This window comes from Hyaena hyaena, unplaced genomic scaffold (genome assembly GCF_003009895.1).
Source record: "Hyaena hyaena isolate Hyena2069 unplaced genomic scaffold, ASM300989v1 scaffold_56, whole genome shotgun sequence".
Taxonomy (NCBI): Eukaryota; Metazoa; Chordata; class Mammalia; order Carnivora; family Hyaenidae; genus Hyaena; species Hyaena hyaena.
Window position 1 is genome coordinate 3,442,176 of NW_024080688.1, and position 25,319 is coordinate 3,467,494.

At 52.8% G+C, this 25,319-nt stretch overlaps 2 protein-coding genes across 3 annotated transcripts in view; both read right to left on the bottom strand.

The window, feature by feature from the left end:
* IL17RC (interleukin 17 receptor C) overlaps positions 1–10,568 on the bottom strand; it is a 13,329-nt gene extending 2,761 nt beyond the window's left edge. Inside the window, exons 1-15 of the mRNA XM_039231301.1 lie at positions 10,258–10,568; positions 9,950–9,971; positions 9,600–9,752; positions 9,238–9,312; positions 9,037–9,146; positions 7,727–7,838; positions 7,346–7,390; positions 5,696–5,835; positions 5,412–5,471; positions 2,261–2,315; positions 1,994–2,175; positions 1,855–1,905; positions 1,117–1,162; positions 828–949; positions 425–545 (exon numbers count right to left, since the gene is read on the bottom strand). Coding sequence (XP_039087232.1) covers positions 425–545; positions 828–949; positions 1,117–1,162; positions 1,855–1,905; positions 1,994–2,175; positions 2,261–2,315; positions 5,412–5,471; positions 5,696–5,835; positions 7,346–7,390; positions 7,727–7,838; positions 9,037–9,146; positions 9,238–9,312; positions 9,600–9,752; positions 9,950–9,971; positions 10,258–10,362 — 1,399 coding nt within the window. The 5' untranslated portion in view covers positions 10,363–10,568. The remainder of the gene's footprint in view (positions 1–424; positions 546–827; positions 950–1,116; positions 1,163–1,854; positions 1,906–1,993; positions 2,176–2,260; positions 2,316–5,411; positions 5,472–5,695; positions 5,836–7,345; positions 7,391–7,726; positions 7,839–9,036; positions 9,147–9,237; positions 9,313–9,599; positions 9,753–9,949; positions 9,972–10,257) is intronic.
* Positions 10,569–11,290: 722 nt separating this feature from the next.
* Positions 11,291–22,681, bottom strand: IL17RE (interleukin 17 receptor E). Of its 2 annotated transcripts, XM_039231414.1 has the most exons (16): positions 22,462–22,681; positions 22,110–22,125; positions 21,412–21,534; positions 20,664–20,761; positions 20,261–20,420; positions 20,027–20,166; positions 18,838–18,906; positions 17,928–17,994; positions 16,597–16,772; positions 16,464–16,511; positions 16,339–16,384; positions 16,019–16,167; positions 13,620–13,688; positions 13,070–13,121; positions 12,887–12,985; positions 11,291–12,398 (listed from the first exon to the last, which is right to left on the bottom strand). In XM_039231414.1, the coding sequence occupies exons 1-16, from the start codon at positions 22,588–22,590 to the stop codon at positions 11,803–11,805; spliced, it is 2,037 nt and encodes a 678-aa protein (XP_039087345.1). In that variant the 5' UTR covers positions 22,591–22,681; the 3' UTR covers positions 11,291–11,802. The 2 variants fall into 2 exon arrangements, with proteins under 2 accessions (XP_039087345.1, XP_039087346.1); XM_039231415.1 differs by lacking the exon at positions 20,027–20,166 and having other exon boundaries at positions 20,261–20,356.
* Between the last annotated feature and the right edge of the window lie 2,638 nt (positions 22,682–25,319).

Sequence of the window (25,319 nt, forward strand, 5' to 3'; positions counted from 1 at the left end):
CTCTCTCTCTCTCTCTCTCTCTCACACACACACACACAAACACACACACACACACACACACACTGTAGTTCTCCACAAGCTGCTCTGTTTGATCACATTATGCCTGCTGCCCAGACCGTTGCCTTCCTCCTTGCCAGATCTGGCACATGACCCTTCCTCGAAGCTTTCTGTGGAACCCGATGCTTAGCACATATGAATTTGGTTATCTGTTTACTGGCTTCTAGCCAGCAATGAGCAGCTTGGGAACAGGAACTATGCTTCTTCAACTCTTGGCTTCCCTAGGGCTGGACACGAATAAGCACAAATAGATGGTGAGTGGGCACTAGGGGGAGCAGCGCGGAGGCCCCTGCCTGGGAAGGGTGAGAGTCTCCCTGGTGCCCTCTGCGAGGCACAAGGCGGGGGGCAGAGATGGAAGAAGCTCAACACAGAGCTTTAGGCCCATTGCCCTTGGGCGTTGGTGCGGGGACCCCCTGCTGCCTACTCACGGGCAGACACTGGCCGGACTGCAGGCCCTGCAGTAATTGCTCTCCAAGGCGACCTGCCCTCTGCCAAGACAAAAGGGGACTGTCACCGGGGGCACCACATTTAGAAGACCAGCGAGCTGTAGCTGAGCAGAATAGTTGGGGGGTGGGGGGCTGGACACTACTAGGAGGCCACTGAGAATAGGACCTAGGTCTGAATCCCACCCCCCCACCCCCCGCCCCACATTCCCAGACACCAGCACAGGGCCTGGAACAGAGGAGGGGAAATTGAATACGGTGGAACTTCGAGGCCAGGCTTGGGACAGAACCGGAAAGGTGCGTGGAGGAGGGTCCCCGAGCCCTCACCGTGGAGGCCCTGCTGAGTAGTGGGGTGCAGCCGCTGGGCTCCAGGGCACAGACCGATCTGTTGTCGTGGGCGCCTCGTGTCTCCACCAACAGCATATCATCCTTGAGGGGCCCAAGGGAGTCTGGAAAGGGTGAGAGCAGAGTCTTGGGTGAGACCCAACCTTGCTGGAGGCTGCCACTTGCCCCCCACCCGTTCCTGTGCCTGACCGTCACCCCCCAAGAGCTGGCCCTTCCAAGGGTGACCCCTATCACGATGGCCCTGCTCCCGCCTTCTCCAGGCTTCACTCACCAACCCACAGGCATTCTTGCAGCTGCAGCTTCTCCCAGCTGCTCACCTGCTGAGAAGGGGCCAAGGTCAGGGGCACAGGAAAAAGCAAGAGCCAAGGCCATAAAGAAGAGAAGGACAGTAAGGGGAGGCCTGTGAGGTTGGGGGTGGGGGGGGAGTCTGCACTCTGGATCGAAGGCAGATCGGGGTTCAAGGCTGGGTGATCAGGAGATACCTCATTTTTCTCAGCCTTAACCTTGTGAGGGTGTCTGTGCTAAAGGGCCTTATGACCCTAAATGAGCTCTTTTCACGTCTTTACATTCCCTTCTCACCTAACCACCTTCACCCAAGAGGCCTCATCTGACTACTCCACTCGAAACTGCAACCCCAACCGTCCTTTATCGTTCCCCACCTTTCCCATAGTATTTATATACAATTTTAACATAGCGTGTAGGTCTCTCGTCCGCCTTTCTCTATTAGAACATAAGCTCTGTAGGGTGGGAACATGTACTGGTTTTATTCACTACTGTGAAGTAGTTACTATGATCATCCCCATTAAACAGCTGAGGAGACTGACATTCAGAGAGGTAAAGTGACTTGCCCAGTCCCATGGCACTGCTAAAGGCAATAGTGGAACTCCCAGGGGTAGCAACTTTGCTCCAGTGACTTAAGGATAAAGTGGATCCAGAAGACAGTGACTTATCTGGGAAGGTCCACCCTGGATCCTGCCCCTAGCCCAGAGCTCTTGTGCCCCCCTCTCACCTGGACACAGAGGTTGGGGTGGGCATTCAGCAACGGCAACTCAACTGCCTTCTGTGGAAAAAGAGTAATGGGCGGGGTCAGGAAATACGGCCCCCTGGGCTTCTGCGTCCTTCCAGGAGCCTCCCACCGCTTCACTTACGTTGATAGTGACATTTGCTGGTGGCAGCAGGGGGACCAGCGACTGGCAGGGACCCCCGCCTGGTGCCTGCCAGCACAGAGTGGCCTCAGCAGGCAGTGAGCAGGGCGCATCTAGCCTCCAGCCCCTCGGGGGCAGCAGCTGCAGCCGGGCCACACGCCAGAGGTTCCGGTGTGCCCGGGGGTCTGCAAGGAGAGGGCGGGGTCGCTGGGCGCCCAGCACTCCTCCACCTCACCGTTCCCACCCTGGCCCCAGCCCGGGTTTGCTCACCTTCCCTAAAGGGGCAGATGCTTGTCCTGACCGAGTCGGGCTCTAGCGGCCACACCTGGGAGAGAAACAGGGCTCTACAAGTCAGTTCAACCCAGCTGACCCGGCAGGACCCTCGCCTCTACTAGGCACGGATATTTCATAAACACTGTCCGGTCTTTTTGCCCTTTGCCCTAGAGTTGCACACATTTATTCTTCCAGCAAACCCGATGCCAGTGTCTGGCGACATCTTCATTCAACAGACTTTTAATGAGTACCTACTATGTGTCTTAGCACTGTGGTAGGCACCAGGGACATTGGTAATTAAATCCATGATCACTTTGTGTGAACCTACTATGTGCCGGGTACTGTGCTAGGTGTTAAGGACACATTCATTTATTCTTTCTCTTTTTTTCTTTCTTTTTTTTAAATTAATAATTTATCTTTTTTTCATTTACATCCAAGTTAGTTAGCATATAGTACAACAATTTCAGGAGCAGACATTTATTCTTTTAATAGAAAAAATATATATACTCTTCTGTGGAAAAAGAGTAATGAGTGGTGTCAGGAAATATGGCTCCCTGGGCTTCCACTTCCTTCCAGGAGTGTGTGTGTGTATATATATATATATAATGATCATCCCCATTAAACAGCTGAGGAGACTGACATTCAGAGAGGTAAAGTGACTTGCCCAGTCCCATGGCACTGCTAAAGGCAATAGTGGAACTCCCAGGGGTAGCAACTTTGCTCCAGTGACTTAAGGATAAAGTGGATCCAGAAGACAGTGACTATATATATATATATATATATATATATAGTTTTTTTAAGTAAACGCTACCTGCAGTGGGCTTGAACTCCTGACCCTGACATCAAAAGTCACATACTGTATCAACTAAGCCAGCCAGGCACCCCAGTTCTTTCAATAGCCTTTTAAAGCATATCTATTCTTTGCTTAGCCCTGTGCTAAGCTGTAGAGTTAATACATTAATTTATTCAGCAAACTTTCAGTTAAGACCACCCACTAGGTAACAGGCATTGTGCTTGGCAGTAAGGACGTTTATATCACAGCAAACATTTCACGAGCATCTGTTATGCGTCCTGTCACAGTACTAGTTAGTAGAGTTTCATTCGTTCAATCCTTTAACAGGCTTAATTAGCATCCACTACATGCCAGGCATTGTGCGAGGCTCTGGGAGAGTTACTCAATTTGAATTAGATATTATTTCCTTATCTTCAAGGAAATTACAAATTCACAGTTGTAGTGAGGATAAAATGTGTATATAAATTGGGAGGGGGGGATGGGCATGGAGGAGGGCACTTGTGGGGATGAGCACTGGGTGTTATGGAAAACAACTTGACAATAAACTATTTGTAAAAAACAAACAAACAAACAAAAAAGCAAGAAATGACAAGTGTTGGTGATGATGTGGAGAAAAGAGAACCCTTGTATATCTTTGCTGAGTCTAAATTGGTGCAGCCATTGTGGAAAGCAGTATGGAAATTCGTCAGAAGATTAAAAATAGAACTACCATGTAATTGAGCAATTTTACATCTGGGTATTTATCCAAGGGAAATGAAATCCTATCTAGAAAAGATAACCTGTACCCCTATGTCCATTGCACCGATATTTACAGCAAGACATGAAACAACCTAAGTATCCGCGGATGGTGGATGAATGGTTAAATGGAATGGAATATTATTCAGCCATATAAAGAAGTGAATCTTGACATTTGTGACAAGATGGATGGATAGATCTCGAGGGCATTATGCTAAGTAAAACAGATCAGAGAAAGACGAATACCACATGATCTTACTTATGTGTGGAATCTACAAAAACAAAAAGCAGCAACAACAACAACAACAACAAAAACCCAAAACCAAACTCACGGATACAGAGAGAAGAATGGTGATTGCCTGAAGTGGCATTGAGGAGTGAACAAAATGGGTGAAGCAGGTTGAAAGATAGAAATTTCCAGTTGTAAAATAAGTCTTGGGAATATAATGAACAGCATGGGGACTGTAGTTGTGTATTTAAAAATTGCTAAGAGTACATCTTCAAAGTTCTCATCACCAGAAAACAGGTGTAGCTCTGTATGGTGATTGATATTAATTTTTTCTGGTGATCATTTCCCAGTATCTACAAATACTGAGTCCTTATGTTGTATACCTGGAACTAATAAAATATTAGATGTCATTTTTTTCTCAGTAAAGAAAAAAGGGGGAAAATGTGTATATAAATTAATAAATTGATCCCTCATTTATTGAGCATCTGTTATATGCAAGAAGAAACGAGACAGGTGTCCAAATAAGAAAGGAAGTGACAAATGGAAAGACACGAGTGCAGGAAGACTGGAAGATAGGAGAGGCCAGAGAGTTGAGGAAAAGTTCTGGGAAAGAGGTGACATTTGAGTTGGAAGGATTTGGTTGTACAGCAAAGAAAGGAGGGCATTCAGGTAGGGGGAATGACAGACGTTAATGTCAGAGGGAAAACAGATGGGACCTGATGACCATTTAGACACACAATCATGTATCTTTCAGAGGAAAGAGGGGCACCTGGCCGGCTCAGTCGGTAGAGCACGTGACTCTTGATCTCAGAGTTGTAAATTCAAGGCCCATGCTAGGTGTAGAGATTACTTAAAAATAAAATCTTAAAAAAAAAAAAAAAAAAAGAAGAAGGAAGAAGAAAGAGCCAACATACAGAAGCCTGGATACTTCCTTTCATAACAGCCCTATGACTATTGTTAGTCCCATTTTACAGACAGAAAACAGACTCAGAGAGCTCAAGTGACTTGCACGAGGTCACACAGCTAGCAAATGGCAAGAGTCAGGATTCAAACTGGTCTGAGTTCACAGCACGTGCTCTACTTTCCGGGGGGGAGAACAAAGAGACAATTGGAGGAGAAAGGGAGGTCTTCAAGGAGGAGGTGACATTTGAAAGGGGCCGTGAAGCATAAGTAGGAGTCCTGTGGAGAGAGCATCAGGAAAAGCATCCAGAGCCCGCAACGGGCAGAAGTCAGGACAGCAAAGGCCAGGAGAGGGCTAGTCACCCTAGGGAGCGATAGTTCCCACCTCAATGCAGAGTGTGGAGGATGGGGAGACTAGGAGGGTCAGGGCCATCCCCCTCATCAGTTCCCCAGTTCCCTTCCCCTGGCACCTCGCTGGGCTCTTCTCTTACCTGAATACAAAGGCAGGGAAATAGATCTGTATGGTTCAAGGGAATGGTTTGTGGCCCAGTCTGTGGGACAAGCAGAAGGGGAGAAGTAGGGGAGATGAGGAGCAGGAAGGCTGGAGGCCAAAGTCGAGGAAACCAGGCAGGTAGCTGTCCCCCCCCCCAATATTCCTTGCTTTGGGTGGGGGGCGCTGTGTCCCCTTCAAGGGTCCCCTTTGATAACGCACTCGCCTCCTTAGCATGGGCATCGGCCTACAGTGGGAATGGACTCAGGGACAGGGAGGCCTCACCAGGTTTCTGTGCCACCAGGGTTTTGTAGGGCCCTGGACCTGGTTCCAGTACAGGGAGAGGCCAAAGCGCTGCTCCTCAGAGACGTCCAGCACCAGGTGCACATCCTCACCGTCGGCAGACACATTGAGCCAGGGCAGGGCTGTGCGGGTGGGGGGGGGGCAAAGAGAGAGACTTCCGTCACCTCTTCTGCACACTGGAGCCTGGTCACACCCTCCAACTGACCCCTTAGAGTTCCTTCAAATCCCTGAGACTGGAAGGCCCCTAGATGAGTGTCCTCAACTCAGAGCAGACTTTGTCCCCAGCAGCCAGCCCAGTATCCTGACACAACTCTTCTCCCTCTGCACCCAGAAGGATCCTGCAACCACCGGAAGGTAAATCATCCTCTGCTCAGAACCTTCCGATGACCCCCCAGATTACTTCCAGGGCCTTTAGAACGGCTTGCAAGGCCTTCCACAATTCAGCCGCCCTGACCGCACTCTACCCGCATTTCCTGGTGCTCTTGTCCTTTAATCTAGTGCAGACCCCTGTCCTCTCTACTAATACGTAACCGCACCAGATACACTCCTGCTTCAGGCTCTGCCTCGGCTGTTCCCCCTGCGTGTGGAACCCTTTCCCTCAGACACCCGTACGGCTCCTCCCATACTTCCTTCGGGTCTTTGTTCACTAGAGTGAGGCCATGCCTGCCGGCTGCAACCCCCAACCTCCATCTCCCCCTCTCCCCTCCCCAAATGTTCACAACACTAATCACGCTAGCGTACTGTGTATTTCACGCCTTCATGTGTTTGCTGTGTCCCCCACCCATCACCCCTACCTTGACCCTGACTCCCAGCTAGAATGTCAGCTCTGTGAAGGCAGGGATCTTTGTCAGTTTAGTGTACTGATTTATCTCCAGTGCTGAGGACTATTCCCTGGGCAGAGTCATCGTACAATAAATATCTGCCGAATAGGTGAATCGGTGATTCAATAAAGACATGAAATGCATGATGTATATCTGTGTCCTCAAAGCTCTGGTGCTGAGTAGTTTCTAATGAATTCCCAAAGAGACAGGCCAAACTTAAGCTAAGGAACCAAAAGGGAAATAAGATGGAAAAAAATGTAAGAGCTCGGAAACATCACTGCTTCTATCTTGATCTGGGTGGTAGTTATGCAAGTGTATACATATGTAAAAATTAATTGAACTGGACTTCAAAATTAGTGCTCTTTACATACTTTCCTGTGTGTATGTTATACCCCAGTAAGAAAGAAAATACAATGCCAACAAAAACGAACAAAGCAAAAACAAAATTCAAAGAGTGCCTGGGAAACACCATCGGAGCCTTGACATAAAACCTTATTTTATGGTTTAATATTATTGTTATTTTGATATATGTGTGTATGTGGGAGTGGGGGTGCACCATAATCCTGACAATGCTTTTGGCCTGTAGATGTCCCTGGTACTGATAAATAAATCTGTTGGAAGAAGAGATTCACCTTCATATTCCCGATGCCTGGTGCAGAGTAGGAGCTACTGCAGTTCGTGTGTGATGAAGAAACGAGCCTGTGAGTATCTGGATTGTGGCAAGCCCAGGCCTGAAGCCACCCCCAAGGGTCCCTCACACACCAGACCCTGCCCCTCCCTCCTGCCAGCCTCAGCTGGCCATAGTCCCTACCCCAGCAGCTCTGGATGCTGTCGCGGACTTCCAGCCCCTTGCAGTCTGGGGAGAGATCACAGAAAAGCCGCCAGTGGGGTTGGGGGCCAAAGAAAGAAGAGGAGCAGACTGCCCCCCCGGGGAGCACTGGGAAGGGCTCCTTGTGCCCTAAATACCACCCCATCTATCCAGTGCCCAAAGCACCTTCCTCAAGCACTGGGAAGCACTGTCACCTGGGGAGAGGAGACAAAAGAGACAGACCCTGGGGAGGAAAGGAGCTCAGACCCCTGCCTGAGAGTGCATGGGACAAGGAAGGGGACGCGAGCAGAATGGCGGTGGCCAGAGAGGAAACAGACTGGGTGGGGCAGGACCCGGGGCCCCTGAGGCTCTGGCGCCACTTACCAGGCAAATGCTGTGTGAGGTTGAGTTCCTTCTGGTACCTGGGCTGAGTGTAGGACCAGATTCGCACCTCAGCCCCCAGAGCAGCCTCGAAGCAGTCAAATACTACGGAGCCCTGTGAGGAGAGGGGTGGTGGATGGCTGGTGGTACAGGGCTCAGAATACAGGCCAAGGGCTCTGAGCTCCCGTCCATGGACCACTCCACGCACCCCTTCCCCCAACCAATGACGCTATACTGTATAGCCTGAAATTCTCCCGTTAACGTTTCCTTTAAAGGCCCCCAATTCTAAACTAAAAAAAAAAAAAAGAAAGGCCCCCAGTTCTAAAGCACACCCCCCGCAGTGGCGGTGTCAGCAGGGCAGGGATAGGGGCCCTAGCTATTTGAGCCCCTGCGCCCAACCCTGCTGACCTGCCTGCATCATGTGGCCGAAGCTAAGGTGAGCAGAAGCCCCTCCCACACACAATGCTTCAGGGGACCTCACGACTGCCCTTTGACGTGGGCCAGCAGATGATTCTGTAATTTTCCAGGCGGGAGGATATTGGCTGGGAACTTGTGGGGGGGTGGGGTGGGCAGGGGAAGTCAAAGGGTTTGAGTGATCTGGCCCGGGGGGAGATACATCTTCCAAACACATGTGGCTTCCTGAGGTAGGGAGAAGCCCCAACACCCTGAGCCACAGTATGTACACGGGGCAGACGGTACGGCAGGAAGTCCGGAGGAGGAGATCCAACCCACAGACTTCCCCTCTCCAAGCCTCGGTTTCTCTCTATGGAAAATGAAGGCAATGATAATGCCTTGCTCACGGGTGCTTTTTTTTTTTTAAAGTTTGCTTATTTTGAGAGAGAGAGGGCAAGCAGGGGAGAGGCAGAGAGAAGAAGAGAGAGAATCCCAAGCAGGCTCCGCGCTGTCAGCACAGAGCCTGACATGAGCCTCGATCCCACAAACTGAACCATGAGGTCATGACCTGAGCCGAAATCAAGTCAGATGCTTAATCAACTGAGCCACCTAGGAGCCCCCATGGGTGCTTTTAAGGATTACAAGAGAAAGGGAAAAGTAAGCTTCCTGAGGCCCTTCACTGCTGGGCATTACACCAGGCGTTTTACGCATACCAACTCATCTATTTCTCACAACGGCCTTATGAAGTAGGACTATTCTTGTTCCCATTTTACAGACAGGAACACCGAGGCACAAAGGGCTGAACGGGCTTGCCCACAGCCTTACCAGAAACTGCACACAGAGCTAATGCGCACGAGAGCGCCCCATAGATGTCACGTTTCGAAGACGGCTATTGCTCTTACTACTATCATTTTGCATACCACAGGCTGACCAGGCTGCACAAGGGCAGCGGGCACTTGCACTTCCAGGAGAACGCAGCGGGCGGTGGGGTAGGCCTGGAAGGAGAGCACGACTTGGGCCTGGAGAAAGGCTGTGAGCAACAGGGCAGGGGACTGGTCAGGCCCAGGGGCCGCGGGCAAGGCCCGGGCAAGGCGCAGCTGGGCCGGCCATCTTCTCCTCACCGTTCCTAGGCTCCTCAAGCTCTGGGTCAGCTGCTCTTCCAAACTTTGCCTCACCGTCAGGCTCTTCCCAGTGCCCTAGAAGGACCCGAGAGCAAGGCCCAGGTCAGGCCCCAGCTCTGGGCTGGCTCTGGGCTCGGCTTCGTCCCAGAAAGCCCAGTGCTGGGAAGCAGGGGCCAGGCCTGGGGCTGGGGCCAGGGGCGTGTGGGTGGACAGGGCTACCGGGCTGCCCTGGGGGTCCTTTGGCCAGTGTTCTCCAGGAGAACGCCGAGGACGCGCAGGACTGCCGCAGGGGCTCCCCGGTCCTTGTGCCCATCCCGGACGCACTCACGTGTGCACACACGGTTACAGGATGACACGCTCACCGTGCACGGCCAAGTGGATGGCCACACGCACGCAGAGGTCACAGTCAGTCTCCCGGTAGCACCTCAGCACCAGCTCCGTCTGCAGGCGTGTGGGCACCAGCACGGGGCCTGGGGCGGACACGATGCCCCCGGGGAGGCAGAGCACGTCACCATCTGTGCGTGAAGGGCGGGGTGAGAGCTAAAGCTGTTCAGAATCCAGAGGTTAGTTGCGCCTGACACCCCCAGGGGGCCAAGGAGCTTTGGGCTCTTCCTGGGCTGAAGGTGGGTGGTGAGGGCATGCAACTGGAACATCCCCCCTCCCTTCCGCCAATCCGGGCAGATCTTTTCTCTTTAAAAGTCGGGCTACTCACCCCAGAGGTGGCAGGAAAGACCCTGGCGAGGAGGTAAAGACAAGTGAGAGTATGCCACCGAATCTTGCCACCTTTCCCTGCCTGAGATCCCCGCCCACCTTTCCGGGGCTCCTTGTTCAAGTCCCTTCCAGAAGAAGACAGGCTCCGCTCTTGCCCCCTCCCCATTCTTTTCGTATCCCATCAGCACCAGACAGACCAGCCAGGGCAGTTCTGGCAGTAGTGACAGTGACAGGAGCCAGGCCAGGGCCCCAGTGGGCCGCAGACTGAACCCTGAGCCTTCTTCAAGCCTCCCAGTTCCCCAGACTTACCGGAGAGCAGCGGGCAGTATCCTGAGGCCCCACAAGCCTCTCTAAAGAGAGGACCATGGGGCTCCGGCCCAGCGCCAAAGACAGCAGGAACCAGGGCACAGGCATCTTCCAGGTGCCAGAAGGCACCAGGGCCCAAGGTCCTGTCCTGCCCCCCCCAGAGGGGGGGGCAGACCCGGGACCCTTGTTCCCACTCAGCCCCAGGAGGGGCTGGACTCCCTCCTCAGCCTGGGGTTCCAGTCCGGGCTTGAGCACTCCCTCTCCTGGGCGTCCTGAATCCCGTCCCAGACTCAGCCAGAGTGCTTTCGCTTTGGCTCCCGGCAGGCAACTGGCTGTTCCCGCCCCGCCCTGTCTCCCTCCCTGTCCCTCCCACCAACACCAGGCCTGGGAGCCAGCACCCTTGGACTGGGGTGGTGGCCTCACCTCCTTCTCTCCCTCTCCTCCTCCTCCTCTGCTGACACCTAGCTGGGAGGGCCCCCCCCCCCCCCCGAAGAGTCACGGCTGAGTAAGGGAGCTCTTACTCACCCAGGGAGTCCCGAAGGAAGAGGGCCTGGGTAATCCTAGGGCATTTCCACGTCCCCTGTGAATCTGGGATTTTGCTGCCCATTGAATCTCCTCGTACTGGGCCATCCAGGTCCCTTCTCACATATGCCCTGGGACTCAGTGACCCTTTGTGGGACAGGAGCTCTCAAGGCAGGGAAAAAGGGCACCAGAAAGTGGGCTTTTTGCCACTTCCCGGCCTTTGCTCATGTGTGGTATGGAGGAAAGGGACTCAGAGCCGGGCAGACAGAGGTCCCATCTGTGCCGTTGCATTGGGCCGGCTACATGACAAATGGACCTTCCTGAGCCTGTTCACACTGAGAATTTCCAGATCCTCCTTGGCCTTTTCAGAGGCATTGCTTGTGAGAATGTGAAGACTGTCGCTGTGGACAGGTAGGGTTCGGGCCCGCCAACTGATGCATAACCACCCGGTGTGCTGAGCCTTCCTCCAACTCAGCATGTGTTCTCTGAACACACTAGAGAAGCACACTGTGTCTCTTAGCCTATCCACTATGTTCATCTTTATTTATTTTTCTTGATCTTGGTCACACCTTTGTCCCGGCTACTCAAGGCTGAAGCCTCTTTCCTTGGATCAGGCTCTCTCCCCGCCTCCCTCCTCCTCTGGGCTGGACTCCAGTGGGGGAAAGCGGTATCCTGGCTCAGAAAGGGGTTTTCTCCACCCTCTGGAGTCACCCGTCACTCAGAACTGCCATAGCTCCTGCCTCCCCGGCCCCTGTCCCGCACCGCTCCAGCCTGGACTGGTGCAGGTGCAAACTACTCTGTCCGGAATTTTGAGGGGAACTGGGGTCAGTGGGGCCCTCAGTAAAGACCGACTCTCCCTGCTGGCTCTGAAAGGGTCATCGTAAGGAAGAAGCCAGACAGACACACGTAGGGAAGGGGCTGGGCCAGCGAGGGAGGTGCTCTGCTCCGGGGCTGGGAGACAGCGTGAGGATTTTTGGCCAGTAGTCCCGAGGCGGCACCCCAAAGATTTCAGGGTAGAAGGCTCGTTCAGGGATTCCAACCATTCCGCGTACGCCTGTCTCTGCTCAGCCTCAGTTGGCAAAATCTGGCGGCCTCGCGTTCCAGCCGTCTGCACAGCTCAAGGCGACCTCGCAGGCACGAACGAGCCCCGAGGCGGCCCCAGCTGGTGGCTCCGGCTGCAGGTTGAGCGTCCAGTGCCTGCAGCAGTCGCGGCAGGTCGCGCAGCAGGCGGTAGCGCGGCAGGGCGCGCAGTGGCGGGGGGATGTCGCCCTTGGCACAGAGGCGGCTGAAGTACGCGAGCAGCAGCAGCGGGCGCGGGGCCGCGCGCAACAGGGCGCGCAGGGGCGCCGCGCGGGGATCCGGGCCACCCGCCAGACTGGGGTCGGCACTGCTCCACAGCAGCAGCACGGTGCCCCGCTCCTGCGCCACGCGCGCCCGCGCCGCCCACAGCCACGGCAGCGGGCCCACGCGCGCCACGCGCGTCGCCTCCCACAGGTCCACGATCACGTCGCACCCGCCGCCCAGCGCCGCCCGCAGCAGTTCAGCCAGGGCTCCCACCAGGCGCAGCTGCGCCTCTGACTCCGCCGCGTGCAGGAGCAACACCGGCCGCGCGTGGCTCGGGCCTGGGGGCGGGAGCAGCAGAGGAACGAGGTGGGGGGCTAGGAGGCGGCCCAGCACTTCCCCTCCCCCAATCCCCGCCCCGGGACAACTCAAAGGGTGCCTAGGAACTAGGATGATGTAGGAACCTAGCTCCTTATCTGCGCTGTGGATGGGTACCCAGGACAACTTCAGCCTATACTGTGCCTTTGGGCTAATTAGATGAAAGCTCCCCGGAAGGAGTCAGGGCCAGGGTGCCAGGTTTGGCAGGTGCAGAGCGGGCTGGATTTCCGCCCCAATAGTCTCGTGCGCAGAGACTCTTAACAGTAACCCCCTGCACAGAGGGACCTTTGTTCCGTCTCAACCATCCCTGACCACTAGGGGGCCTGAGGCTCGCCACCCCGGGTAGCCGACCCACCACCTGGCTGAGGAGCCTAGGCAGGGGAAGGGCGGGGGAACCAGTCTAGGCCTTGTGCAGACCTGAACCCTCGAGGCTACCCCAGAGTGAGCTTACCCGACAGTGGGCGCCGGCGGGTGAGTACCAGAGCGACGCCCGACAGGGTGGTGAGCGCCAGCAGTGCCAGGATCAAGAGCCCCAGGTGTCTATGAGAGACTGAGTCAAGCAGGGTGAGGCCAAGCCAGGGTCCTCAGTGCCCAACCTCCTTCTCACCCCACCCCTCCTCTCCCGAGAACTCACCATCCGGACACAAAAGGTGCTTCCAGGAAAACTGAACATCTGACCTCCACACCTGAGGGCACAGAGCCCCCCATCCCTGTGAGCCAGGGTGGCCCCTCCTCCCAGGGGAGGTTGAATGGGGACAGCGAAGGGGAAGTTCCCCTGGACAGGGACTTTCCTCCGCACAGGGTTTGTGTTTGGTCCAGCTCTGGCTGGGCACACAACAGGTCAAGAGTGGCAAACTCAAAAAATAAATTCAGAGTTGGCCAGGGCATCCATGAGAACCTGGAGGGCACAGGCCCCGAATGAAGTAATCAGATGCCACTGAGTTCGAGCCCACTGTCACCATGTCACCATGTATGAAAGTGGACCAGGTTTTCTGATTTTCGAGAAGCCTGAAATCAGCGTTTTAAAATATGAACTCTCCAATATTTAAATGGTGGCAACTAATTCCAATTTCAAACACCATGTTGGCCAAACCAAACACTTTTGCAAACTGGATTTGCCCCACATGCCACCTGAAGAGTAGATACTGAGGGAGCATGTGCAGAGTGAAGAAACGATTCCTTACCAGGACACAGCTCCCTGGCTTCAGGAAGGGAATGATAAGGTCTAGCTTCACTGGGCTTGAGCCCTGAGTCTGTGGGAACAAAGCGCAGAATGACCATCTCCATAGACTCAAGTCTGGCTCTGTCTCCAGTCTGAGTCTTTGCCCACGTTCTTCCTCCTTCCTACCCCCCCAGCCCCACCCAAATCCTACCCAAGCTCAAGGCCAAGTGTGACCGCGGACAAGAAAGAAGTCTTCCCCCTGCTTCATTCTCAGATCCTGCTGGACATTCCCGGATCTGATACATTTAAATCAGGCGATCGATGGGGCGCCTGCGGGGCTCAGTCGGTTAAGTGTCCGACTTCGGCTCAGGGCATGATCTCACAGTTCGTGGGTTCGAGCCCCATGTCAGGCTCTGTGCTGACAGCCAGCTCAGAGCCTGGAGGCTGCTTCAGATTCTGTGACTCCCTCTCACTCTGACCCTCCCCTGCTCATGCTGTCTCTCTCTCTCTCTCAGAAATAAAAAATAATAATTAAAAAAATAAAAATAAAATGCCGTTAAAAAAATAAATCAGGCGATTGGGCATTCGTCAACAAACATACTATGGGTGCCTACTCTGTGTCAAGCCCTGAGGAAAGAAGACACAGATGTCGTCCCTGTCCTCCAGCAGCTCATGAACCAAGGAGGCTAATTATACGCTGCCTCCCTTCTCTGTCCCACATGTCTGAGGGGATGGCTTGTCTATGGGAAAGAACCTAAGTTGTGAAGTCCGAAGACCACGGTTTTAAAAAGTCAGGCTTCTCTCTCTCTGACCCTCCCCTGCTCACGCTGTCTCTCTCTCTCTCTCCTAGAAATAAATAAAAACATTTAAAAAAATTAAAAAAAAAATAAAAGGGGCGTCTGGGTGGCTTAGTCAGTTAAGCATCCGACTTTCGCTTAGGTCATGATCTAGCAGTTCGTGTGTTCGAGCCCCGCGTGGGGCTCTGTGCAAGACTGCCGGCTCAGAGCCTGGAGCCTGTTTCAGTCTGTGACTCCCTCTCTCTCTGACCCTCCCCTGCTCACGCTGTCTCTCTCTCTCTCTCTCCTAGAAATAAATAAAAACATTAAAAAAATAAAATAAAAAGTCAGGCTTAACTCTTGCCTTTGTGGTTCCGAGCTGTGTGCTCTTTGTGTGGAGATAGGTTACCTCCCTCCCTGACCCTCAGTTTCTTCACTTATATATGAAGACAAGTAATCTTTATATTACTGGGTTATTGAGAGCATCACATGGGGATGGGCACGTGAACACCCTCTGTCTCCCACAGTGCAGTGTGTATTCATTTAGTAGTAGTAGCTGTCATTACACTGTCAACTCCTTAGGGGCAGAGGCTGTGTAATATAGCTCTCTTGTAGCTCCCAGAGCCTAATACATGGTAGACACAGAGTAGGGATGCAGTAAATACATGTTAAACTGGTCAGAATCGATTGCCATCTGTTTACAGGCAGGATACGGCTCCACCCTACAGTCTGGGTGCTGGTTAGGGAGTTGACCAGAGTCTCCATCCTCTGGAAACTCTCTCCACCTCCAACCCCTGTATCAGCTCCGTCCCAGACCCCATTCTCCAGCCAGCTGCCAGCAGATGCTGAGACAGCGACTCTCAGACCACGGCTGAACGCAATGAAGGTGGTCCTTTCCCGGCTCAGAGAGAGATGAGTCCATGGGCTTAGCTCTCACTTTTAGGTCATCCCATGTGACTTTGTCTTAAATCTTAAGCATGGCTTGGTGTTAAATCTTAAACATTTGCTACCACCTGCTTGCCTGGGAGCCCTCATAAAATGCAAAACGAATAAGCGAGCTGCAAGTGAGCCTTTAAGAAAGAATTGGAAAAAGCTAGTCATGCTTAGTCAAATTGGTGCTGTGGTTTGGTGGATATATTTGGTTGTGGTTTTTATATCAGATACACAGAAGAAAGTCTGCTAGCCAAACTGTTGCCAGTTCACAAAATAGACTTAAATTTGTCAGTGGTTTGCAGTCTTCTGCAGAGAGGACTTTAGCTTCCAGGGACTCTGCCCCCCAAGAGGCCGGGAACTTCTGCCAAGTGCCTTGTGGGGGCAAGCAGCAGCACAGGGGGAGAGGACAGAGGGTTCCAGAGAGGGCGTTGGTATAAAACGTGGCAGCAGATTGAGTGGGTCAGGGGACAGCTGGATGTAAGAGGGCCAGTCTCTTGCCTCTGTTTACCCCGTTAGTTCAGAAACTAAACGGATTGGACAGTGGTCCATCAAAGACCCCGCTGACTGGCAGAGAAACCAGCCGACAAAGGCTGATCAAGTAAATCAATAACCACATGATGTAAGTCAGAGATTTGCTTGCCTCCACCTGGTGTGCTCCTAGCAACCAGACCTTGGGTGGGGGTGGGGGCAAACCCTGGCTACGAGGCCATACCTGGCTGATGCTATACACAGGGGGCGCCGAGCTGTCCTGCCCCAAGCCCGGATGGCTCCAGGCAGCGCTGAAGGTGGCGTGCACCCTCGAGGAGAAGTGAAGGACCAGCTGCTGGGCGTGGGTGTCCATGCTCACGTTCCAGGATGGCGCTGCCAGGGTGGGAAAGAGCATCATACGAGACATTCCGTTTGAAGGAAGTGGTAGGAGCTGGCCTGCGGTTGATCGAAAAGTCTGGGCAGGGCTGGGGTCTGGCGTGGTCACAGTTGGGGAAGGGTTAAATGGTGGAAGGGGGTCCCAGCCAGGGTCATTTATTGGCTCACCGGTCCTGTGGGGGCATTCAACGTGGCTGCTATTTCCAAAAGAGAACTGAGAAATCCAAGGACAGCATGTCAGTAAGCTCCAGGCACCATCCGCACCCCTTCTGTCCCATCACCCATGCTTGTACCTTAAAGCAGAGCTGGGGGTGCAAGTCTACTCCCTCCAAAATGTACCACTGTGGTAGGAGAAGGGAGTTAGTCAGGGAGCAGGGCCCTGGGCCCCAGCCCTGCCCACTTGAGTCCTGGGGAGGCCTGTCTCACCCCCTGTGACTCTCGAGCCGTGGCATTGGGGAGGTCTTCACACAGGGCGTGCCAGCCCTGCCTCTGGCAGAGGGAGGCCTCCAGCTTCAGTGGGCAGCGGAGCGTCAGAGCCATGACCATCTGACTGTGCTGGCTGTAGTCAGTAAAGTGCACTGACTTCCAGAAGTCCGGGCCATCTGGGTAGGCGGCAGACAGGGGCAGAGAGTGAGGCCTGGGGAGGCCTGGGCCCCGCTTCAGCCTCAGCCTCGCTTTGCACCCCCATCCCCAGAGCAGCAGCGGATGACTTTGTGAAGGTGCCCAGCATGGTTGCTGGAATGTCTAGGTACCCAGTGATGAGCATGCCTTCTCCAGACCGTTTATGACCTTTTCCACTTAAGCTGTCTCCCCTCCTTCCTGTGCCTCCATCCTGGCCAGCTCGCTGCTGCTACCCAAACTCAAAATCTGTATATTTGGGGGGCACCTGGGTGGCTCAGTCGGTTAAGCGTCTGACTTCAGCTCAGGTCACGATCTCATGGTTCGTGGGTTTGAGCCCCGCGTCGGGCTCTGTGCTGACAGCGAGCTCAGAGCCTGGAGCCTGTCTTCGGATTCTGTGTCTCCCTCTCTCTCTGGCCCTCCCCGGCTCATGCTGTCTCTCTCAGAAAACAAAAAAAATGAAATCGTACCCATTTTCTCAGCCCACCTCAGATGCCACCTTCTATAAGAGACCTTCTCTGCTCAGACATTCCGCCCTTTCAGAAACTCAGCCATTTCCTGAGATCATGACCTACAGCCTAATCCTTAATTATAACAATGCCCTGGCCTGTAGCCTGCCTTGTGCTACTCATTTGTTGTGTTTCAAGGTCCTGTCTCTTTAATTTGGGGATAATAACATGCATAGAGCAATTCAGACATCACCAACCACTTTTACATATGATACTGAATTCAAGCTTCATTTCCTCAACAGTTGGAAAGTAAGGCAGGGCAGGTATCACTACGTAACTGATGAAGAAACTGAGGTTCAGAGAGTAAGTAGGATGCGACTCCAAGATTTCTGGTCCATTCTCTTAGGACACCACCTCCCAGTCCTCTCATATTTCTGAACCTCTCACAGTGCCTAGTACAATGTTCAATACTGATTTATTGGCAGGCTGATTGGTAGATGTGATAGCCCTTTTCCCCCACCGACTCCAGAGAAAGTGCCTGCATACCTTCTGGGGGCTTCCTCCACAACATAAGGTACGAAGTGTGTGAGTGTGAGTGTGAGTGTGTGTGTGTGTGTGTGTGTGTGTGTGTGTGTAAGAGAGACAGAGAGAGGCTGTGAATACACGAGAATGCATATGTACAGCACTCACAGGCTTCAGGCCAGTTCTGGAAGGGGCATTTTTTGCGCCTCACGGTGTCTTCTTGCAGGTAGGATGCCTGCGGGGACAGGGAGGGCAGTCAGGGAGGGTCACAGTAATGGCTTGTCCTGTATCAGTCACACCTGAAACTCATTCTGGCTTGACTTTGCCCTGATGCAAGCTGCCTGAGCGGTGGAGCCGAGAGGAGGAGGTCAGGGCAGCGTGTGGGCAGTGTATAGGAGCAAGATCAGTAAGTGTGGGGCTGGGGCTGAGTCCCCTTGTCCCTGGGAAGGAGAAACTATCCTCCCCAGAAAGAGGAGAGGCCCACATTCCTCCACTTTTGGCTCCCTGGCTTCTGCCCAGTGATTCCCAAGGCGCCCGGCGCCCTGCGTGGACCCATCCCTCTGGACTGCCCGGCCACCCCGGCTGCTCCAGGTGTCTGCCTGCACGTCCCTTTTGTCTCCTCCTGGTTAACAAGGTCCCCTGAATCTTCTGTCTAGTTCGAAGAAGTCTTAATGCCACTCACCTCAGCTTTGTAAGGAGAGGAGGGCTGCTGTGGACGGCTCATGGGGACAAGACTTTTGGAGCCACGTGGAACCCTGCGGTGGCCCCCACTGTGACTCTTCAGAACACACAGCGAAGGCAACTGTGCATTCTGTGTCTGTGGGATGGGGCCAGTCTGAACCAGGGAAGGCTGGCTTTGGGCCGGACTGAGGCTGGAATCACCCCCAAAATGTCCCATATTCAGCAGGACGCTTCCATCTCTGACCCGGTGTGTGGCTCACAGTCAAACTGGCAGCAGTCTTCCCAAGCATCTTGTCAAGATGCTGACAGTAAGGCCTGACTTGCTGGAGATACGCCTGACCTACTGGGAGGCCTAGGAGCGGAGCCGCGGACAACCCGATCCTTTCCCTCTGCTCACCTCTACGCACAGACACGGCAGAAGGAACTCATAAGGCAGGTCTATGGCACGGCCCCCAGACACAATTTTCTGTTGGCAAAGCAGCAAAAGGAGAGAAGAGGTGCCTGAGAAAGAGCTTGGGCACCCTGGACAAGGGCAGCAGGCGCTAGGATCTTGGCCAACACACCCGTTTTCCTCTTAAAGAAGAGTTCTTTCTTTCACTGAGGAAAGAGTTATTTCTTTTTTTTTTTTATTTTTTATTAAAAAAAATTTTTTTAATGTTTTATTTATTTCTAGGAGAGAGAGAGAGAGCGTGAGCAGGAGAGGGTCAGAGAGAGAGGGAATCACAGACTCTGAAACAGGCTCCAGGCTCTGAGCTGGCAGTCAGCACCGAGCCCGACGCGGGGCTCGAACCCACGAACCATGAGATCATGACCTAAGCGAAAGTCGGACGCTTAACCGACTAAGCCACCCAGGCACCCCAAGGGTTATTTCTTTCACTCCCTTCCAGGGGCGTCCCTGCTCTGTAGTCTCTCTGCTCTGGGTATCTCAATATACGGAGTGGGGAAAGGGAGGAAATAGGGAAAGGATTATATATTTCTGGAGACCCAACTGTATGCCAGGTAGGTGCTAGAAACGTTAACTCGATTAATTAAATGCTAGCAATCTAAAACGATCTTTGTTTTATAAATGAAGAGAGCTGAGGGTCTCATAGATATAGTCTCGTCCCTGTAAATGACACCAGCTGCATACAAGGGCATCCGCAACAACTGGAGGTTCAAGTCGGGTATCAGGGCCTGGGCTGAGTGAACATTCTCTAAGGGGCAGCAACAAAGGAAGGCGATGGAAGGGCACCAGGACAGATGTGACCACTCCCTGGGGGGAACTGAAATGCCTTCTTAGTGCAACCTAAATCTGGGGGTTTTCTCACTGGAGATTAATGCCGTATTCATTTCTCTGCTAGGCATTCATGGCTGCTCCAGGTCTCTGTCTGCCCTTTCCCTTCCTCTCCCCCAGGGTGACAAGGCCCCCTGCATTTTCTGTCTAATCCAAAGAAGGCTTAATGCTAGGCACTTCAAAAATGCAGGGATGTCGTGGACAATTACTGTCCCTCTCTGGGCCTCAGTCTCCCCCATGTGTACAAAAGGGAGGCCCTTTTCGCTGCAGTGCTGTGTGACCTGGCTTTTTAAAGGGAGACGACACTCCATACCTGGGCCTCGAGGGGACTGCTCAGCTCTTCGCATTCTAGCGCCCACTGGTGACAAAGACGCACGCTGACCTCGGGTCCCGGAGGAATGGTCACTCGAATAGCCCGTGCCTCAGGCAGCAAATCAAAGGAGAACTCGGGCCCTGGGGAGAGGGGGGCCTGGTAGCCTTCTCTCTTGGCCTCAGCGCAGTCACCGTTACGTGGCTGCACCCATTTCTGGTCACACTCCATGCCTACCTCCATGCCGTTGTGAGCTGGGTCTGGGGAGACTTTCCACTGCCTTTGGATCTGAAGGTTGGGTCCTTTTAGAGCGCAGTCCCTTGTGAGAGATGTCTGGGAAGGGGACAGCGATGTGAGGACCCTTCTCGGACAGGCAACAGCTACTCAGCAGCTTCCTCTGTAGGCAGAGAACAAGGCTGGCCTTAAGGCCAGGGATCAGGCTTCTATTACGGCTTCTGGAACCTGGAGTACCTCAGGCAAGTTGCTCAACCTTTAGACCTCAGTTTCCCTAACTGTAATGGACAGAAGAGTCGACTTCATCGCCATGACATCTCTCACATGGGGTGAGAACAAAACGAGAGGCCCGAAAGGAAAGGGCTGTGGGGCAGGGCTGGAACTGGCGGGGTGGGGGGGGGGGTACCTGAGCAGATGCTGGCAGCTTGTGTCTCCTACAGAACCAGAACTTGTATGGCTTCCTGTGTTCCTGCACCAGGAGGCGGATCCAGCCCCCCTGGAGGTCTGCACAGGAAAGGACATGTTGACAATCCAGCCCTTCGCTGCCCCTCCCCTATCTGGAAATGTGGCTTGATGTTAGACAGTAAGCCATTTGAGATCATGGAGGGTAATGAAACTGAGCTTCCTTAGTCCTAAAAATTATGATATAGTCAAAAAAAGGATTAATTCCTTAAGTAGAGAAAAAGCTATATATATGCAAAGTTGTCCACTTTTTTCTTGCAGCAGTGCAAAACTAGAAACTGCCAATTGTTAAACAGTGTTTGGGCATTTACTATGTGCCAGGCACTGAGCTAGGCAATGAAAACGCAGACTTGAATAAGAAAGGTGTTACTTCGCTAACAGAAAGCAGTAATAGTAAACTCATGGAAGTATAACATTTTAATCCGAAGAATTGGTACCAGTGGAAAGGAGAAGCACCTTCACAAAATGATAAAAGTGAACCCATGGATATCAGTCATGGTATGCTATTTTCGGATGACCTGTCTCTGTTGAGGCTGACGAAAGGACAGACATCTGTTCAGTAGGCTAAGTCCCAAGTTCCTCTGCCTGCCCCCCCCCCCCCCCCCCCCCCCCCCCCCCCCCCCCCCCCCCCCCGCCCCATACCCCTAATTCACATTCCTCCTGAGAAGAGCCGAAAGGGCTGTTTCTCATACCTGAAGGGTTTGACACCAGATGCAGGTGCGAACAGCAGGGGTGGAGCCAGAGCTGAGCACAGCAAGGCTTTGGGGACACAGGAAGGGCCAAGTGGGTCTGGCAAGGAATATGGGCAGACCCTCCTGGGAAGGACGATAAGAGAATCAAATGATAGGGTCCAAGGAGGTCCCTCCTGCCTCAGACAACTTGCACTTGAGACTGAGATGTGTGGCTTTGGGCGAATGACGGATCTCTCTAAGCCTCAGCTTCCTCATTCATAAGTAGGACTCTTGTCAAGATCAAGTGAGATAAGGTGTGGGAAAATGATCTGTAAACCAGAACGTACCCTAAGATATGAAGGAGCGTTATTGTATCACCGACCGGAGGGAGAGATCTGTTAAGGGGGAAAGATTATCCTTTGTCTCTCATTTAATCCTCTCCTCAGCTCAGGGGCGACAGCTTTCATCATACAATCATTTCTATCGCACTCCTCTACCCCTCAGAAACGGAGAGTCAGAAGGGCTAAGGGCATTGCTCACAGCCACACGTGGAGTGTGTGGCGGGACTGCAAGGCAAATCCAGGCTTGTCCTAATTCTAAACCCCGTGATTTTTCCTTGATATGGTACTTCCCAAGTTGGGAACCAAAAATGACTGGCTCATTAGAGATCTGGAACGAAAGGGACACAGAAGAGAATCAGGGCAGGGGATGAGACTCACCGCTGAGAGTGTCTTCCTGAAGGCACAGGGCCCAGTAAGGGTAAGAAAGGAGAGAAGAATTATTAGTAGGGATTCCCATGGGGGGCATTCTCCCTGGGGTCTTTGCCTCAAATCACCTAGTTCCAAGGCCCATTAGCTAATAGCCCATCCACTCTGGCTCTCTTCTTTCTAGCTCAACCCCTGCCCGGGCCCTCAGCACACCAGAACCTTGGCCACCCCTTTGAGGCCACATGAGGGACACCCTGGGGCTGCCACCAGGCCGCAGGGAGGCAGGAGAGGAGAGGCAGAAGAGTGGGAACCTTTACCAGCCTGTGGCGGGCAGCTGTCCCCACTGGGCAGAGGGGTATCTTACCATGTGGGAGGCCAGCAGACAGTGGGTGCTCCGGTGCGGAAGACAGGGGCAGCCAATCCCAGTGGGGGCAGAGAAGCCAATGAAGAGCAGGAGAGGCAGGAGCAGAGCTGCCAGTCTGGGGCTCCCCATGGACTTCCGTGGGGTCAGAGCCCCCAGAGCATGGCTGCACAGCCTGAAGGTGGGCGGCAAGGCCTCGCTGTGCAGAGCAGAGAATGCGGGCAGCAGGAGCCCTCGCCTCTGCCTGCTGCTGCCCCGCCCTGCCCCAGAGCTCCTCCTGCATCCGGATCCTAACCAGCTAGCCGGGCTGCATTCCTTCTCCCAGCGGAGGGACGCGTGCGCCCCCCCCCCCAAACCCTACTGCCCCCACCTGGAGGGCAAGGGGCTCCTGCTCTGGCAGAGAAATAACAGGAAAGAGGCCAGCACCGGGTTAGGGGGATGGAGGGCTGCACCTATTTCTTAACCCCTCCTACTGCTGCAACACTCTGCAGATCTGACCCGCCTACTGCGCTCGCTCTTGGACTTGGAGCTTCCTTGGAGACGTGCTTCCTCCCCTCACTTAGAGAATTAATAGTACTGTGAAGCACTGTTCTGTGATGGGGCCTGGAGACAAAGGTGACTGAGGCACCACTCAGAGTTGAGCAGAACAACAAAAAGTCATGATAGGATGCACATACATCTCACATGCCCCCACACTCAGCCTGCCCCCTACCTGGCTGACCCTCAGGACTAGAGCCTAGCTTCCTCTCTCCACCCAGCTCTTCTGGGCAAAGGGGTCCATGCCAAAGGGGCATCCAGCTTCAAGGATCCTCTCATCAGTACCGTCTGTTCAGGAAGCCCCAGAACTCACAGCTGAGCCCTGGAGCCGAGGGAGCCGGCCCCACACACTGACCTGGTTTCCTGTGGTTTCTGATGCTGACGAGGCTCCCGGCTCTGTGGGGACCCTCCCCATCGTCCCACAGCTTCCTCCTGCTCATGGAGCACTTGAACTGCTTTAGTCCTCATCTTGGTGACACACACAGAAAGCAAGCCTGGGGCACACCTACAGGCTTAGGTCATCTTGAGATTAAAGCCTGACGGTGGCCTTGTTTAGGCCAATTCTAAGTCTTCAGGTCCACAGTCTAAAGACCCATTGTACGCATTATCCTAAAAATACCCTCTAACTTCTGCGTTCCTCAGAAGACAAGGACCCTTTCCTATTCCTTAAGCGCTCCAAAGCCTAGCAGTGGATGTCAAGAAATAGGTGCTTTGGACGTTCCTGGGTAGCTCAGTCAGTTGACTCTTGATTTTGGCTCAGGTCATAGTCTTGCGGTTTGTGAGTTCCAGCCCTGAGTCCAGAGCCTGCTTGGGATTCTCTCTCTCCCTCTCTCTCTGCCGCTCCCGTTTTCTCTCTTTCTCTCTCAAAAAAAAACTTAAAAAAAAAAAATAGGTGTTTTGCAGTTGAATAAATATAACATTTAAGTAGCAGTTTATCTGCTTCACATTTCACAAGCACTTTCATATTTGATCCTCCTAATCACCTCATGAGACAGGTAAGTGAGAATTCTTCTTTTCATTTCGTAAAGAGAAATAAGGAAACAGAAAGAAGAGTCAAGGTCAAGGTTTCTAGCCCAGGGAGCACCAATTCTGCCAGCCTCTTACAGTTGATTTCATTTTCTAACATTCTGTAGTCTCTCTTCCCACTGTCTCATCTCCCTCTGCTCCTGGGAACCTAAAAGAGTTTGCCTAGCAACGATCTGTTTTTTGGTCTTAGAGCCGATCACTGCAAAAACAGATTAGTTAAGGGGCACCCGGGTGGCTCAGTCGGGTAAGCGTCCAACTTCGGCTCAGGTCATGATCTCAGTTCAAGAATTCAAGCCCCTTGTGAGGCTCTGTGCTGACAGCTTGGGGCCCGGAGCTGCTTCAGATTCTGTGTCTCCCTCTCTCTGCCCCTCCCCCACTTGCACTCTGTCTCTGTCTCTCTCTCAAAAATAAATAAACAAAAAAATTTTAAACAAAAATAAACTAAGAAACCAGATTAGTTAAGATATGAAGGAGGAAGGGGCGCCTGGGTGGCTTAGTCGGTTAAGCGTCCGACTTTCGCTTGGGTCATGATCTCGCGGTTCATGGGTTTGAGCCCCGCGTCGGGCTCTGTGCTGACTGCCAGCTCAGAGCCCGGAGCCTGTTTCAGAGTCTGTGATTCCCTCTCTCTCTGACCCTCCCCTGCTCACGCTGTCTCTCTCTCTCTGTCTCTCCTAGAAATAAATAAAACATTAAAAAAATTAAAAAAAAAAAAGATATGAAGGAAGAAAAGGGTGGTCTGGCCACACAAAGGATAGGTTGAGTTTTCACCCCTCAATTTTTACCTGACCCACAGTGGTTTAGATCTACATTACTAATGCATTTTCCAATGCTTAAGGGCATGAAGTGAGAGACTTGGTTCCATTCTAGAATACTTTCCTTTCTTAACCTCTTATATCATCTGGACTATCACAGTGAAAATATTTCCTTAATTGCTCCCTGACCCTGGCTAAAGTATGGTAGGAGAAGCAGAAAAGAAATAAAAGGACACACATCCACACATACAAAATAAAAAAAGAAGAGAAAAGGAAGAACATGAGCACATAGAAAAGGAAAAACAATAAAGATGAGGAAGAAAAGGAGACAGAAGAGAGCAAAGAAGGTCTATGGTTTATTTATTGTCTGCTGGTTTGCCTATTGATTGAGGGGCCTGTTCCAAAAATGAAGTAAAGTAAAAAGCACAGATGGTGAGTTCCGACACATCCCGGGAAAGAGCAGGGAATCAGTCCAAGATCTGCTACTCTTTCTATCAGGCTCTGGACCATATCTCATTTTAGGAGTACTACAACCCGTGAGGTCAG

What these genes read in the sequence shown, in the direction of transcription:
- IL17RE (XM_039231414.1), bottom strand. Translation starts at nt 22,590, where the DNA reads ATGGGGAGCCCCAGACTGGCAGCTCTGCTCCTGCCTCTCCTGCTCTTC. An exon ending in GCAGTCCCCTCGAGGCCCAG is followed by an intron (nt 18,907 to 20,026) that starts GTATGGAGTGTC and finishes CTTTGCCAACAG; the next exon opens with AAAATTGTGTCTGGGGGCCG. An exon ending in GCACCTTTTGTGTCCGGATG is followed by an intron (nt 12,986 to 13,069) that starts GTGAGTTCTCGG and finishes TGCTTGACTCAG; the next exon opens with TCTCTCATAGACACCTGGGG.